The 14,981-nt window shown below is 37.3% G+C and overlaps 2 protein-coding genes across 6 annotated transcripts in view; one reads left to right on the forward strand and one right to left on the reverse strand.

Moving 5' to 3' along the window:
• Positions 1–7,853: 7,853 nt before the first annotated feature.
• LOC107555382 (zinc finger protein 648-like) lies at positions 7,854–11,243 on the forward strand. 2 transcript variants are annotated; one of them, XM_016238154.1, is made up of 2 exons: positions 7,854–8,692; positions 9,022–11,243. In XM_016238154.1, exon 2 carries the CDS (start codon positions 9,105–9,107, stop codon positions 10,548–10,550), a length of 1,446 nt encoding a protein of 481 aa, XP_016093640.1. In that variant the 5' UTR covers positions 7,854–8,692; positions 9,022–9,104; the 3' UTR covers positions 10,551–11,243. The 2 variants fall into 2 exon arrangements, with proteins under 2 accessions (XP_016093640.1, XP_016093641.1); XM_016238155.1 differs by having other exon boundaries at positions 7,854–8,594.
• A 380-nt stretch (positions 11,244–11,623) lies between these two features.
• The window catches only part of sec16b (SEC16 homolog B, endoplasmic reticulum export factor), a 16,169-nt gene continuing 12,811 nt past the window's right edge, over positions 11,624–14,981 (reverse strand). For all 4 annotated transcript variants that reach the window (XM_016238150.1, XM_016238152.1, XM_016238153.1 and 1 more), the window contains 6 exons: positions 14,533–14,561; positions 14,293–14,391; positions 14,111–14,203; positions 13,094–13,193; positions 12,324–12,373; positions 11,624–12,249 (listed from right to left, as the gene is read on the reverse strand). In XM_016238150.1, the coding sequence (XP_016093636.1) occupies positions 12,241–12,249; positions 12,324–12,373; positions 13,094–13,193; positions 14,111–14,203; positions 14,293–14,391; positions 14,533–14,561 (380 nt within the window). In that variant the 3' untranslated portion in view covers positions 11,624–12,240. The remainder of the gene's footprint in view (positions 12,250–12,323; positions 12,374–13,093; positions 13,194–14,110; positions 14,204–14,292; positions 14,392–14,532; positions 14,562–14,981) is intronic.

Raw genomic sequence — 14,981 nt, forward strand, 5'->3', positions numbered from 1 at the left:
ACTATATCATGAAATATCTCGATTCTCACCTTTATAGATTATGTTAGTTGATCTATAGTGGGCGACGGTCAAAGTAGCCTAATAATTTAGTCTATTAACTATACATAAAAACCTGTTGGTTTACTTAAGTAGCCTAACAGATATGGGTGTCATGCCATAGCATATTTTTAATAGCCTACTACTGACTTTATATTTAATGTGAATTTAACATTGAAAGTTAATGTGAATAAAAACATTGTAAGTTAGGTTACTTATCATAACACTTTCATTGTACAGAAAGAGACATTTACATATTTACATTATCAAAGAACATTTTCACTGACAGTCTAGAGCAGGGGGCCCAAACTCGGTCCTGGAGGGCTGCATAGTTTAAAAGCTCCCATTAAAATCACTGAAGCTGTTTACACTGTGAAATTAATATCTTACTTACAGATTCATACACACACCAGCAGTTTGTTGTTTCAAACGAGATAATTCGCCAGAAAGAGGTTTTCAGACAGCCAGCAGTGAAGAAAACACCGGCATTTTAGCGATGACTCATCTGACCACCTCTGATTGGCCATTGCACTCATAAGCTCAACAGCATCGTGTGTGATTGGTTAATGCGCAGTGCTGTAAAATCGCTTCTGTCTCTGGCTCAGCGCCAGCCAGCGAACGCAGATTTGAATTTAGCAGCTGATGCGCTGAACGATTTGATCATGCTGGTGTGATTGTATCAAATATAGAAAATATTATTTGGCTATTTTTTGTCTTTTGGAAGCTGCATTCAAAATCCACTTGGCTCAAAACGTGCCCCCTCACTTTTATGGGCATGAAGCCTCTGGCAACAACTACATAAATGCAGTTATGCCCTAAAATTCAAGATATTGGGGCAAAAAATGCCGCTGTATGTCTCATATCTCATTTCTTTTTGTCTCATACTTAAACCATAAGAAATATCACACAAGCAGCGAGAGCAATCACGAGTGCCGCTTTGGTCCTGATTTGCACAAGTGCAAATGTGATTGGATACAACAGTTCAGTAAATAAGAAGTTAATATTGTGTTATATTTTAAACACAATATTGTGTTTTTGTTTAATTTTGCCAATGAAAATATTACCTATAAAAGTTTATGAAAATGTAGTAAAAATGATAATAGAGTCCATGGACATGACATGTAAACCCCTAATTATAGACTCAAGTGTTGACTGTTGACAAATATGATGCAGGGCAACAACCAGGGGCGTCATGCACTCATTATTTTTGAGGGGGCACGAGTTGGGAGGGGTTGCCATGTGACACACAGCAGCCTCAATACCACTCATGTTTTATTTATTTTTTTCCTTCGAAACATTACCAAACGCACTATATCATGAAATATCTCGATTCTCACCTTTATAGATTATGTTAGTTGATCTATAGTGGGCGACGGTCAAAGTAGCCTAATAATTTAGTCTATTAACTATACATAAAAACCTGTTGGTTTACTTAAGTAGCCTAACAGATATGGGTGTCATGCCATAGCATATTTTTAATAGCCTACTACTGACTTTATATTTAATGTGAATTTAACATTGAAAGTTAATGTGAATAAAAACATTGTAAGTTAGGTTACTTATCATAACACTTTCATTGTACAGAAAGAGAGCAAAGAACATTTACATTATCAAAGAACATTTTCACTGACAGTCTAGAGCAGGGTGCCCAAACTCGGTCCTGGAGGGCTGGTGTCCTGCATAGTTTAGCTCCAACTTGCCTCAACACACCTGCCGGGAAGTTTTAGTATGCCTAGTAAGAGCTTGATTAGCTGGTTCAGGTGTTTAATTGGGGTTGGAGCTAAACTCTGCGGGACACCGGCCCTCCAGGACCGAGTTTGGGCACTCCTGGTCTAGAGTTTAAGCACTCTCAAAAGCTCCCATTAAAATCACTGAAGCTGTTTACACTGTGAAATTAATATCTTACTTACAGATTCATACACACACCAGCAGTTTGTTGTTTCAAACGAGATAATTCGCCAGAAAGAGGTTTTCAGACAGCCAGCAGTGAAGAAAACACCGGCATTTTAGCGATGACTCATCTGACCACCTCTGATTGGCCATTGCACTCATAAGCTCAACAGCATCGTGTGTGATTGGTTAATGCGCAGTGCTGTAAAATCGCTTCTGTCTCTGGCTCAGCGCCAGCCAGCGAACGCAGATTTGAATTTAGCAGCTGATGCGCTGAACGATTTGATCATGCTGGTGTGATTGTATCAAATATAGAAAATATTATTTGGCTATTTTTTGTCTTTTGGAAGCTGCATTCAAAATCCACTTGGCTCAAAACGTGCCCCCTCACTTTTATGGGCATGAAGCCTCTGGCAACAACTACATAAATGCAGTTATGCCCTAAAATTCAAGATATTGGGGCAAAAAATGCCGCTGTATGTCTCATATCTCATTTCTTTTTGTCTCATACTTAAACCATAAGAAATATCACACAAGCAGCGAGAGCAATCACGAGTGCCGCTTTGGTCCTGATTTGCACAAGTGCAAATGTGATTGGATACAACAGTTCAGTAAATAAGAAGTTAATATTGTGTTATATTTTAAACACAATATTGTGTTTTTGTTTAATTTTGCCAATGAAAATATTACCTATAAAGCCACAGCAGAACTGTTTCTCCGAGCAACACAGCAGTGTTTAGTTTATGAATGAATCCGCGTGAACACATTTATGAACCAATGATTCAAAGGCCCATTCATAAAGTAAGCGTTTACTTCATTCCTGAATGAATCAGCCGTTTGAACAATCGACCATGAATCGACTCAAAGATATTTACCGCCACCTGCTGATAGTTTTAGTTTATTTTTTAGAGTAGCCTATAATTTCATTTATTTAAAATAATAATAATAAAAAAACATTAAAGGGATAGTTCTCAAAAAATAAATAAATACATTGTCATCATTTACTCACCCTCATGTTGTTACAAACCTGAATGACTATTTTGAAGACTGTTGTTAAAGGGGTCATATGATGCTTTTTTAAAGATCATTATTTTGTGTATTTGGTGTAACAGAATGTTGACATGCTTTAATGTTCAAAAAACACATTATTTTTCAAATACTGTACATTATTGTAGGTCCTCTATCCCCCGCCTCTCTCAAACGCTTTGTTTTCTACAAAGTCCCTCCTTCCGACAAGTGCAGTCTGCTCTGATTGGCCAGCTGACCCAGTGCATTTTGATTGGCCGAACACCACAAGCACTCGTCGGAAATGTAACACCCCTTACCATAATCACTTCAGCTTTCAAAATAAATGTAAAGACAGAGCCCGAAAGGGGAACAGAGTCGCGTAACAGACACAGTGATGAAGCTGGTATGTTTGCAGTACACAAGCCACGGTTAAGCCGTTTTAGGGGGGCGTGGCAGAGTCTTAACTTTGATAAAGAATATCTCTTTGGTTTTGAGACTTTAGTCTTTGCAACTTCAGGGATCTTATCTATGCACAATCAGCTTCTAACACTCCAAAGAGAAAGGAAAACTTGAAATCGCATCATATGACCCCTTTAACAAAGCTGGTTTGGTCACCAGTGACTTTCATGAATAAAAAGATACTGAGATGTTTCTCAAATTATCTTCTTTTATGTTCTATAGTTTATGTTAGGCAGCTGTAGCTTAAACATTTAACACAATAATAGCTTTAAATTATCTTTTGTGGGTATTTTCACAGCCAAATTTAGCTTTTAGTATATTACAATTTTTAATCGACTGACAGCCCTAATATATATATTAGGGCTGTCAGTCGATTAAAAATTTTAATCTAATTAATTACAGGGTGCTGCGAGATATATATATATATATACACACAACGGTGGACAAAATTATTAGAACACTTGCCATATTTAAGAGGTTTCAGTTGTTTTTGTTGAATTGGCCATTACAATACCCATAAAACGAACTATTGCCGGAATCTGCTGGAACATTGAAAATGATGGACTGGCCCCCTCAAAGTTCGGACCTCAACCCCATCAAGCAAATTTGGGGCGAGTTGGAAAATAAACTGGACAGATAAATTGCAAAAGGCATGGGATCACATTAGTGTTGAAGTTTTCAGGAAATATATTGACACTATGCCAGAGAGATGTGCTGCTGTAACTGCTACAAAATGTAGACATATCAAATATTAAAGTTAAAAGTGGATAAAAACAGTATGACTCACTTCATCTGATATTTGTTGAGCTCAGAGCAACCATCTGCATGTTTCATGAACATTATGAAATTAAATCATGTTTTAGTGGCAAAAAAAGGTCAATACGTTCAGATCTGTCAGGTGTTCTAACAATTTTGGCCACCACTGTATATATATATATATATATATATATATATATATATATGTGTATTTAACAATTCATGCAAGTTTGGAATGACTTGAGGTGATGAGAGAATTTTTATTTTTGGGTGAACCCTTTAAGTCTTAGTTGATACAGTGTTGCTTGTATATTAAATCCATGAAACATTTGATCACATTTACATAATGTTTTAAAAGTCTTTCTCATCATTTCTGTACTGTATAACATACAGCATGTGTATAAAGATAATATTTTAATTATTGAGTTAAGCTATAAAACTTACTGACTGAATAATCAGTGTGTTCCTCTGTATTTGAATAAAACAAAATGAACTGAGAAATATTTAGTAACAGCGTTGAGCATTCTTGCGCTGCTGTTTTTGTTTTAGGATGATTCAGAGTACTGGACATGTGACATAGCCTAAATAAAATGAATGAAAAACATGCATTTAAATATTGCTCACAGGACAAACAAGTTGATGGTCAAGTCAAGTCACCTTTATTTATATAGCACTTTTAACAATACCGATTGTGTCAAAGCAACTGTACAGCATTAATTAGGAAAATATTGTGTCAATAATGCAAAAGTGACAATAGTAAACACTACATTTTCAGTTAAAGGCAGTTCATCATTGAATTCAGTGATGTCATCATCCAGCTCAGTTCAGTTTAAATAGTATCTTTGCAATCAAGTCAACGATATCACTGGAAATGAAGTGTCCCCAACTAAGCAAGCCAGAGGCGACAGCGGCAAGGAACCAAAACTCCATTGGTGACAGAATGGAGAAAAAACCTTGGGAGAAACCAGGCTCAGTCGGGGGGCCAGTTCTCCTCTGACCAGACGAAATCATCAGTTCAATTTCAGGCAGCAGCAAAGTCACATTGTGCAAACGCATGGATTAACATTTCTGCATTTGACATTGAGAGAATAGGTCGTAATTTAAGATATATTTTTGAGATGGAAAAATGCAGTTTTACAAATGCTAGAAACGTGGCTTTCTAACGAAAGATTGCTATCAAATAGCACACCTAACTGATGACGAAGAATTGACAGAGCAGCCATCAAGTCTTAGGGAGTGTTCTAGGTTATTATATGCAGAGTTTTTAGGTCCTATAATTAACACCTCTGTTTTTTCAGAATTTAGCAGTAAGAAATTACTCATCATCCAGTTTTTTATATCGACTATGCATTCCACTAGTTTTTCAAATTGGTATGTTTCGCCGGGCTGCAAAGAAATATAGAGCTGAGTATCATCAGCATAACAGTGAAAGCTAACACCGTGTTTCCTGATAATATCTCCCAAGGGTAACATGTAAAGCGTGATGGTGACTTTTTTTTTTGTATGAACTGAATCTTCCAGAGAGACTATAAAACTTATGAATGGTTATATTAGAGAGCATTTACTAGCATTATCGTGATTCCAAACCAATGTATTAAGAGAGTTCATGTATTAATGGAACCATAAACCGTACTTACGAGCAGAATAACTGCTGATGAAACAGAATGACTTTTTAAAAGAATGATGGAACAGTTAAAAATAATATATATACTCAAATTACTGAAAGAATGCACAGTGCATCCCAGTTGATGTATGGGGTTGCGTAGCCGCAGACTGGTCAGAATGCCCATGATGACTTCTGTCCACCACTGAAAGTGCCGTCAACGGACACGTGAGCATAAGACCTGGACCATGGAGCAATGGAAGAAAATTGCTGGGTCTGATAAGTCTCATTTTTGTTGATCAGGAGGATGGTTGTATGTGTATGCATTGTTTACCTGGGCAAGAAATGGCCAGGGATGCACTAGGGGAAGAAAGCATTTTGGTGGATGTAGTGTTATAGCAGTAGATGATATGCTGGGAAACTTTCGGTCCTGGCATTCATGTGGATGTTATATTAACACATACCTACCTAGAGTTACAGACCTTCATGGCAGTAGAGTTCCCTGATTGCAAATGGCCTCTTCCAGCAGGACACTTCATCCTGATACACAGTAATAATTGTTCAGAAACAGTATGATGAACATCCTCCATCCTCCAAATTCCTCAGATGTCAATCCGACTGAGAATCTATGGGATGTACTTGACCAACAAATCCAATCCATGGAGACTTCACCATGCAACTTGCAAGATCTGCTATTAAAGTCTTGGTGTCAGATACCAGATGACAGGTTTAGAGGTCTTGTGGAGTTCATGCTTCAGTTCATCTGAGCTGTTTTGGCAGCACGGGGGGGATCTCCACAATATTAGGCAGGTGGTTTTAATGTTGTGATTGATCAGTGTGTACAGTATATACCTGTAAGTATGTGTGTATACATACTAAACAGAAACACTGGCAACTTTCACTGGCAACTCTCACGCTTTGAACTGGAGTTCACCTCAACCACCTTGTTCTTTTCACACTCTGAGCCAGTCCAAATGTCTTTCTCAAAGTCATTCTATCCATCCAGGTTCCCTTTCTATGTTGTGTCAGAAGTTGACTTGATCCCTCTCCATCATGTTTTTTTTTTCTGCCAGTGACATTTCCACTGCCCTTTGTGCTATCCAGGATTTTAAACCAATGCTAAATCTAAACAATTATTAAAATAAATATGGTATTAATTAATAAATCTTTTAATACAGTCATGTGTCCTTAATATAATGATAATTTCAATTAGTATTCTTAAATAAATTATAAATATAAATCTAGAACATATCTTATATAATGATTTATGTAATGGGACTGTGCAAGGCTGGCACATTGCCATTATTTCTATTTAAAGAGGAATGGCATTTTAAAGTCTCTTGGAGGGATAAATGCAATTTACTCTTACACTAATTGTTCATTTTCTGGAAAATCTGAAAGCAATGCCATGTTTTTGGTAGGCCAGGCTCTATAATCGGTAACAACTATCTCAGCTGTGCATATGCGCTCAGCACAGCATGGGCGACAGCAAACTGCAGCTGTTGTTGGAGCTTCTGGTGCTTTTAATGGGCTGCTGAAAAGGCAAGTACGCAAGTAGTTCAAGTATTATATTAACACGATGACATGCGTGTGCAACAAGTGCATTTAAAAAGGTTTTGTGTCATTAAAGGAGCTAGGGTTGCTGTCTGGCAACTATTAGTGTGCTAGCTAGTCTTACATATACTGCTGCAGCTCAATTTGTTCCAGGATACAAATGAGCTGGTCTTATATTTATTTATGAACCAGAAATTAACCCAGTGCCAACCAACCCCATTCTCTCCTATGTGATCTATCATACTGTGCCATACAACATAAAATTACATTTATGTACAGACTGTTGAGAGTAACTCACCGCATTCTCATTAACTCTTAAATTAGTAGAGAAAGAACACTAAGCTTGGTGGATTGTTTTGGCAAGCATTTTTATATGCATACATACATGCATATAAAGAAAGGCTGACAAAATGTCTAACATTTTCTTCAAACACTGCAAAACAATCCACCAATTATTTTTATTCTGGTCAGAGTAGGCCTCAATGTCAGGATACCCTACCATCAGCATTTACACTGAGGGGTAAATTGAACCTTAAGCGGCAAACAGGTGTCTTGTACTAGCTGATCTACAGTATGTTCTCTTCCTCTCATATTTCCTCTGACACTTTTTTTTTATCTATATGTGCTGGATGGGTATCAGGTTGTCAGTTATGTCTAACATAAGCAGGTTATTCCTGTTCTTAATTCTTTCACTCAATAAGTGAATTAGTAGAAATATTTACATGCTAATTAAATTAACTAAAGAATGGAATGTGGAATATTGACATCTCCTCAGTCAGATAAAAAAAAAACAGCCATACCATTTATACGAATGAGAAAATGTGGTTAAAAATTGCTGCAGTGTAAATTGATCTGTGAACAACAAACATAGAACCTGCTATTAGAGATACCGTATATAGGCTGGACTAGATGGCTCATTTTACTACATGTGATTAATAAGTGGAATGACTGCTTCATAATTTTGCAACAGCCTACAAAACAAACAACAAAGCAAATATAATTCTGGTAGGTTGTAATTGCATCAGCATGTTTATGCAGTGCTCCCCAGGAAATATCCCATGTGCCTCACAGCTGGCATGAGTGAAAGTGTCAATGAGTTGATCTTTCCCGACAGCAAATGGTTTTGCTAAAGTGCTGACCACTGCTAAAAAGATGTTGCACTCCCCCACGTGAAGCAAGTCTAACTGCGTTCTGGCTCCTCCTATGGTATCTTAAATGTCCACCCTGAAGAGGAAGTGGATTAATTGCACTCTTTGAAATCACCATTGGTGGACTTGGTGCTGCCAAGGTAAGAGACTCTTTGCGTGTGTGGGATGTTTTAATGATTCTTGAAAGTCCCTACTATGCACTATGACAGCTGAGATAAAGACTTTGCAGGCTCAAAGAGTGTGTAACTCTTCCAAGAGAATCTACTGGAGGGTTTCCAGTTAGTATAATTTATGCTGGATATCTTAATAGCTTCATTATACCATCAGTACTCACAAATCCAGCATCTTAGAAATGATTGTATTTGGTGTATAATGAATTGTAGTGAATTTTGACTTCTTGATATGAATTATATCAAAAACTCGTGTTCTATGTAGGGCAGCAGGATGTTTCAGTAAAATATTTATTTTGAGGTGTAAAGTATTAGTCTATAGTTCATAAAATTAAGATTAACTGTATTTCTCAAGAATATAAATCGGAGAACTGAACCAATGCTTTTTCTTTTTCAGGAGTCGCAAACATAGATCACACAGACCTTTCAATTTGTTAATAAAGGTTGATGCACTAAATTCTACTCAAGGAATCATCTGCAATGGATCAAATGAATGACCTGTGGAATTCAACAGCTTTTACAGACAATGTCTACATATCAAAACGAAGTATTAGAAAGATTCTCATCAGCAAGAGGCATTATCTGCCTATGGAGAGTAACATTACTGACACCATGAAAATTAGTTATAATCTACCCAGTGAAGAGGACATCAGTACTTCTACCAGTTGCGATGAAAGAAAAACAAAAAAATTACGAATCCAAGAGAATTCAAGGACTCAAGCTACATGCCACCTTCCTGATAAATTTTCTGAGCAATCCTATGAAAAGGAGAGAGAAGTTGATATAACTGATGTAAAGGCTGAGCCTGGATCTGATTCCCGACTGAATCATGAGCACTTGGAAGCGATCAGCATCACCAATGTGAAAGTGAAACAGGAGGTGGATATCACTGCGCCACGTGAACTGACAGCGCTTCCAAGAGATCGGCAGGAGACTGTGGGGGATGAATGCGAGGCTGAGGGAAACGAAGCAAACAGCCTGAACTCTTCGCAGAAGCAGGTTTTAAAAAATCATTTTGCCTTTGCAGCCATGAAGAAGCGAGGAATGGAGGGAGACACGGAAAACCGTCCGTACAAGTGCCCGTACTGCAGCTGGGCTTTCAAAAAGTCCAGCAATCTGTTGAGCCACATCGACACTCACCAAGGTCTTAAACCACATGTTTGTGACCTGTGCGGGAAAGCCTACTCGCACCAAGGAACTCTTCAGCAGCACAAGCGGCTACACACGGGTGAACGACCGTACCAATGCCCATTTTGTGAGAAACGCTACATTTGGTCCTCTGACTTCCGCAAACACATCCGAACGCACACCGGAGAGAAGCCGTACATCTGTGAGGAATGTGGCAAGGATTTTGTGCGTTCCTCAGACCTGCGGAAGCACGAGCGCAACATGCACACCAACAACAAGCCGTTTCTTTGCAAGCAGTGTGGCAAAACCTTCAACAAACCCCTGTCTCTTCTCCGTCACGAGCGCACACATTTGGGTGAGAGGCCCTTTGTTTGCCCGGAGTGCGGGAAAGCATTTGCCCTGGCCAGTCGCATGACAGAGCACAGGAAAATCCACAGCGGTGTGCGTCCCTACACCTGCTCCATTTGCTCCAAAGCTTTCACCAAGTCCTCCAACCTCGCTGAACATATCACAGTTCACAGCGGAGTGCGGCCACACAAGTGCTCAGAGTGTGGGGTGGCATTCGCCACGGCGTCCCGGCTAGTGCGACACCAGCGTATTCACGCAGCTAAGTGCTCCTATCACTGCCAAAGCTGCGATATGTCATTCAGCCACCTTGCGGCACTCAGGAAGCATCAGAAGCAGCATGGAGAGGGCACAATCTTTGTTTGCGGGCAGTGCAGTAAATCTTTCCCCCAGGATTCCCTGCTTACAGAACACATGCAAAGTCATGCTGACGCTGCGACTTGCATTACCTAAACCTACCCATTTCGCATTAAAGTAACTGGAGGATAGCAAGTAAACTTGGGTTATTCTATCTATCTATCTATCTATCTATCAGAATTCAGCCTTAACAACATAGTTATATTTAGACATATTTAACAACATAGTTATAGCTAGAATAAAAAAAAAAACATTTGGCTTGTACTTATTTTCAGTAGTGTTAACTGCAGGGAATTGTGGGGACCACTAATGAAAAACTTTGATTTCAAATAAATCACTGTGTATATTCCTAGTAAAAGAACACACTGTAAACACACTGGTGAGCCATTTGAAAAATGTTAATGGCAGCTGATGGCATCTTGCCAAACAAGGCAGATTTTGTGTGCGAGAGAAACAGAGAAAGTGATCAAGAATATTGTGAATTCTCTTAGAGCTGTCGGATGCGCAGTGCTATTTCAAGTTACAAGATATGTTGTTAAAGCTATATAATGTTACTATTACTATGTGGTAGTGCTATATTTTGGTACTAAATGTATGCAGTAGGGGAAAATGTGTAATTGTATTTTGAGGTTGTGAGGATGGGGTTGGTGGAACATGTTATATGATGAATTAAATTAATTATAAACTGTTACCTTTTCTTTTGGACTTAAATTAAATTACATGGTGTATAATTGTGAATATGTCATTACCATCATAAACAAAAATGCTTTTTTTTCAATTTAAAATGTCACAGACTAAATAAAAGTATTTTTCAGGATTTATGTGTGAAATGTGGTGTTGGAAACATCAGAGTGTGTAGTGACTCAATCATGTTGTTCCCTCTGTATGTATAGAACACAAGACCTAATTCCCAGAGTTCCACACTTCTGCTAACATTTGTCCCTCTGCTGCCAGATCTGCACACTCATGGTAAAAGAAGATGGCATACATCTTGTCAAATTCCACTGTTCTGCTATGCAACAAGAATTGTTGGCTCATAGCATATTTTTAGTTGACTAATTATATTTTTACTTGTTAATCAAATACATTGGCATGTACAAATACTATTGCTTTTTATTAGATTTTTTTTTTACAACAAAAAGTATTTTTTTTTTGGTAGAGATATTGAATAAAACATGTTTAATTCAATATCTCTTCCTCTGGAATAAATCAAGGCTGTGACCCAAAGGGACCACCTGTACAATTACAACATTTCCCACATTTTCACTACTCTCCGGCGCCATATCTTAAACATTTGAATTGTGAAAGCCACTTAAATTATTACAATAATTTTGCATGTGGGGGGGTGGGATGAGGGATGGAAGTGTTACATGTTATACAATTTACTGACATTGCCAGCTGAGGAGACGTCTTAAATTAATGTTTCCATAGGTCACAGCACCTTTGCTCAGCACCCATTTCCATCTGGTCCCCGTTCCCAAAGGGAATGACACAAATCCCTAGAGTCAGCACGGGGAGCTGTGCCTCAGCTGTTCAGTGTCTTCATTCAAAGAAGACTGGGCACCAAACCCTTAACAGATTATATCAAGAACTCTATGTCCTCAGTGTATTTCTGTAACCACAGGTGTTACTGTATATAAAGATGCATAGGCCCCTCTGACCTCCTCTAGTGGAACTGAAGGGGTGTGCCTATGGAATCCCTTGGTCATGTGAACACTAGTCACGAGGCTGAAAGTCCATCCCAGAGTTCCTCATTTGATGATTATTCCTCAATTACGAACCTTCATTAGGGACCCTATGAACAAAACAATTAACCTGAATATTTGCATGACAGTTATGATAAATATAGGCATTTATAAGGATTTCTACCTGTGAAATGGACCCTTGATTCGGACTCATTGTCCCAGACAATTTTTGTCCTGTAACAAAGAAAGAAAATTATGCTTATATTAAACTTGTTAAAAAAACTCTTGTTTGAACTTTAAAATATCTAACGTGTGCAAAAATACTGGCCATATATGGATGTCAAACATAAATATTACATAATTATTCCAGATAAAAGCACCTTTTGACCAACAAATTTCCACAACTTTCTTTTTGCTTTTTAAGATCTTATTAACCTTTACTTTTCCAGGCCCAGAAATCAGAAATGTAAAATTCACCGTTTTCCATATTTCCACTTCAAGAACCCTAAGAAAAATTAAATGAACTTTATTGACTATGTTATATGTTAAGTGGATAAAATTTGAAAAGGCTTTATTTTTTAATAAATTTTAAATAAAAAATAAAATTAAAATGGCATTTTATTTAGTAATCCCCCAACTAAGCTATTTCACATAACAGATGTTTATATACAGTCCACAAGACAAAATAACTACATTTTAAATTGACCCGTTATTATTTTGTATTTTCAAATAAGACAAAACAAACTGCATTTTTTTATCCCTCTTTACTAATTCTGCAAGAGATGTATGATCAGGGTTGGATGTTAAAATTGACAGTTGTCAAACAGAACGAAAAGTGCAGTGATTCAAGAAAAGTTTGATTCTGTCAGCTCAGACTCATTCAGTGTAACCGTCTCAGAGCTTCGAGTCAGTGATGCCAAAACCAGGCAAGACGTACAGATGATCTTTACTCACCAGCGCTCCTAGAAAAAGGATTGATCCCACTGAGTTGGGGCTGTGATGCCTTTGGGATGAGTGGAGGAGGAGAAGGGAAAGGAAAGTTGGCTGTTGATTCCTAACAAGAAACAGAAAAAAAAAAATGTTACTTGACCGCAAACGAGGCTCAGTGAAAAATGGTGCATCATTAATACTGTCAGTATATAGTGCTCCCAAAAAGTATCTGAATACGTCTGCCATCCTTAAATGTCTGTAAAATCAATTTTGGTTGAAAACTGTCACTTCACTGCAAAAAATGCTTTTCCTACTTAGATTTTTTGTCTTGTTTCCAGCCAAAATATCAAAAAATTCTTAAATCAAGAAGGATTTTCTTGACAAGTAAAAATTATTGTCTTGTTTTCAGAAAAAACATGTCAAAACTAAGTGAGTTTTTGCCTGAAACAAGCAAAATTATCTGCCAATGGGTTAAGCAAAATAATTGTTGTTTTACTTGTTTTCTGTTTGAAATTTTTACTTGTCAAGAAAATCCTTCTTGATTTAAGAATTTTTAGATATTTTAGCTGGAAACAAGACAAAAAAAATCTAAGTAAGAAAAGCATTTTTTGCAGTGTTGCTTTGATATTTTTGCTTTATAATGTGAATAAGTAATCCAATTGCTTTTTAGGACCACTGTATGGATGAAATGTATTTACAACTTGGAAAATTTATCAGGTTCAAGTCACTTTGATGAATGTAATGAGTGTAAAAAAGGATACTTATTCCATGCAAGACAAAATTAACTTGAATAGCTCACTTCTCCAAATAATTTCAATTATTGAAATACTGACTATAGAATATGGCAGTTTAAAGGTGCCATGGCACAAATGGTTAATTTTTTATAATTGACAAGGGTTTCAGTTTTTCCTCTTTTCCGCCACATGATTAGTGAATATAGTTATTTTATACAGCAGTTTATGACATGTTCTGATTTAGATCTTTTCTATCACAAACTTCCTTAGACTGTTATTTTTTGATAGGAAATGTAAGAGCATTTACCCTAGTGGTGGGTTTGGGTTCTGGGATTTGTTCTTTTGGGTCTTCTTTAGGCTTAGACTTGAACCAGCCACTGAACCATCCAGGCTTAGAGGGCTGTTCAGAGATTAATTAATACAACAATTAAAGAAAAAAAGAAAAATAAAAGTACAGAGGAAATCGTGTAAATATTTGATGTAATATACCTTTGCTGATTGTGTGCTGGACTCTCTCTGGTTGTCCTGATAAGGAATTGTCCCGGACTGATTAACACTACCAACCATAGCGTCGTTTTCAGCAGCACCCTGTGTGAATGGTTCAGAGATGATGAGTGTAATTTTGTGTTAAAATACTTCCTACAATCTCTATTAAACATACAGACACAACTTCACTAAGGTTTTTCTCAAACTTAAAAATGAAACTGAACTGAAATCTCTTTTTCTCACCATTATTGCACCAGCAGAAAAGTCACCATCTTAGAAAACAAAAGGTAAAGGTTTAGTATTAATAATATTAAATATTAATAATTGGTGTTTGAAATATTTACACTACTGTTTAAAAGTTTGGGGTGGGTAAGATTTATTTCTGTTCTTGAAATAAGTCTATTATGAAATAAGTCTATTTATTCCTGAGATGGCAAAGATGAATTTCAGCAGCCATTACTCCACTTTTCAGTGTCACGTAATTCTTCAGAAATCATTTTGATATGATTTTTTGGTTCTTAAGAAACATTTCATATTATTATCAGTGTTGAAAACGGTTCCCTTTCAGTCGGTCACTCTCGACATCACGTCGGAGGACCGACGAATTGGGATTTTGCTTAGAGGGACCAATCTACTTCGAGTGTAAACTAAACAAGCTAATGCACAATGGCATGCGATTATTGCATCCAGCT

Source organism: Sinocyclocheilus grahami, unplaced genomic scaffold (genome assembly GCF_001515645.1).
Source record: "Sinocyclocheilus grahami isolate Dianchi unplaced genomic scaffold, SAMN03320097.WGS_v1.1 scaffold533.1, whole genome shotgun sequence".
Taxonomy (NCBI): domain Eukaryota; kingdom Metazoa; phylum Chordata; class Actinopteri; order Cypriniformes; family Cyprinidae; genus Sinocyclocheilus; species Sinocyclocheilus grahami.